Source organism: Sinocyclocheilus grahami, unplaced genomic scaffold (genome assembly GCF_001515645.1).
Source record: "Sinocyclocheilus grahami isolate Dianchi unplaced genomic scaffold, SAMN03320097.WGS_v1.1 scaffold1350.1, whole genome shotgun sequence".
Lineage (NCBI taxonomy): Eukaryota > Metazoa > Chordata > Actinopteri > Cypriniformes > Cyprinidae > Sinocyclocheilus > Sinocyclocheilus grahami.
In genome coordinates this window covers 47,189-49,468 of record NW_015506529.1, presented here as the reverse complement: position 1 = coordinate 49,468, position 2,280 = coordinate 47,189, and the positions used below count along the sequence as shown (strand labels likewise).

The 2,280-nt window shown below is 39.7% G+C and overlaps 1 protein-coding gene across 1 annotated transcript; it reads right to left on the bottom strand.

The window, feature by feature from the left end:
- Positions 1-6: 6 nt before the first annotated feature.
- basp1 (brain abundant, membrane attached signal protein 1) lies at positions 7-1,059 on the bottom strand. The gene has a single exon (XM_016255599.1). It carries the CDS (start codon positions 1,029-1,031, stop codon positions 444-446), a length of 588 nt encoding a protein of 195 aa, XP_016111085.1. The 5' UTR covers positions 1,032-1,059; the 3' UTR covers positions 7-443.
- Between the last annotated feature and the right edge of the window lie 1,221 nt (positions 1,060-2,280).

Here is a 2,280-nt window from a genome sequence, read left to right as displayed (position 1 = left end):
ACACACACACACACACACATATATATATATATATTAACCCCACTCACTGCCATCACATTACACTCAAATGGAGGGAAGTGAGATTCGGAGGGTGGCAATGAATAGATTCCATGTTTGTATTCCACCCCTCATTGAATGGAGGTAGAAAGAAAGGTGAAAAGAGATAAAGAGAGAGAGAGTTGGGGGCTGGTGGTTTGTATCAAAGTTCAATTGGATATTAAAGATAATATCATCACAACTGCCAGTCTTATTCACCATGATCATGTCCATCACCAACACAATGATCAGTCCAGCCTGTTAAAATCATTATTGTTATTGTTACTATTATCATTATTCATATTATAATTACTGATATAGTTTAAAATGGGTGGGCTAGTTTTAATGATTTAGATTTGATCTGGTTTTTCATTTGTCATTAATCTTGTCATTAACTGTTCCTTCTGTTAATCCTGCACAGCGACTGCTTGCTCCTTGTTGGGGGCGGGGCTGGACTCCGTGGTGATTGGCTCTGCGGGGGCGGATTCTTTTGCGGGCGGAGCCTCAGTCTTTTTAGACTCAGCGTCGGGCTTGCTCTCCATCGCTTTGGCTACAGGAGGGGTGGGATCTTTAGCAGGCTCTTTCACAGCTTCTTTCTCATTGGCCAGAGCTGCAGAAGGGGCAGATTTTTCTTCCGCTTTGGCAGGAGGGGCATCTGGACTGTTGGCGGGTTCTACTTTGGCAGCCTCGCTGCTCTTGGCATCAGAAGCTTTAGGAGCATTAGCATTCACCACAGGCTCCTCCTTCTTCGGAGGGGCGGCGCTTTTATCCTCCTCCTTGGGTGCAGTGGAGTTGCTATCGGCGGTGGGCGTGGCTTCTTTGGCGGCCGCCGCCGTGTCATTGGTTGTCTCGGTGGCAGCAGCAGTGCCCTCATTGTTTTCCTTAGGAGCTTCACCCTCCTCCGCCGACGCTCCCTCCGTCTTTGGGTCCTTCTCTTTCACCTTCTCGTCGTTCACATTGTATCCCTTCTTCTTTTTGCTCAGCTTCCCTCCCATTTTACCTCTGACCTGTGAAAGAGAGAAACAGGACAATTTATAACACTGGCTGCAATGAGTTCTTGAACTGTCCGTTTCATCTTTTATTTTAACTCTAAAATCATAAAGGAAATCTTTTGTTGTTTCTCAAACAGCAGTGTGCTAAAAATGTTTTTAAGAAATGGACCCTAGAAAACTCAAACATCTCCTCTAGAGTTTCAGATCTCGACAATGTCTCAAACTGTGTTCAGATTTGCCAATATATACATGTACCAGTCTGCAAGATGAGATTATAATTAAAAATGTATTTTCATTTAATTCTTTCCAAATAATCTTGACTATCATAAAATATTCAAGACTAAACTATATAATGCTATACCAATAGATTACAATCTTTTGAATGCCACAAACCCCCAAATATGATAAATTTTAGTCAGCTCCCATCCATAACATTTACAAGGCATCTATATAGCTTCTTGTATAAAGACCCAATTTATACTATGAAAAAATTACATAATAAATATATTCCTAAAATGTTAATTATAGGACTGTTAAATTGATTTAGTGTAATCTAAGTTTTATTTATTTAGTTATTTCTACAGACCATCTAGCTTTCCTTTGCAGGCTCCAAAACCCCTGGGCTATACTTTACTATAAAACACTGTAATATTATTCTATACTGTGTCAACAGCTATCTAAATTGTTTCTGGTTTAAATTCCACAGGAATTTTAGGAGAAACATCAAAGACAAAGATTTAAAAAAGGTTCCTCTATTGCTTCCTGAGCCATGAGCAAAGAGCAACCACTGAGCAATAAAATTTTCCTCTGGGATTATTTATGGAAATTCAAGTGTAGCATGTTAAACACTACATGTCTTGCATAATCAGAATGACATACTGGGAAGAAAAATGTAATTCATGCTTTTAACAGGTACTAAAAAAAACCTGTCTGCAAATAGGTCTGTGCAAGGTGTCATAATGAGAGAGAGCAAAAAAATAGGATGAATATACATTGTTTGTTCTGCTCTGGGTTTATTTTAGCACATGCACTTCAATCCTGAAACAGAGAGCTAATAAAGGCTCAGAAGGCTAAACTCAAATCTCTGAAACAGCCTGTCAAGGTTCTATCATTTCATGCATCAAAACTAGATCATTAATCAGTAATCAGACTCTAGTGCTGATAGTTATCTAGATAGATGGAGGGGGTTTTAAAGGACAGCATCTCTGAGCCATACTACCTGCAATTCAGAACCGCAGTTACCAAGGCAACC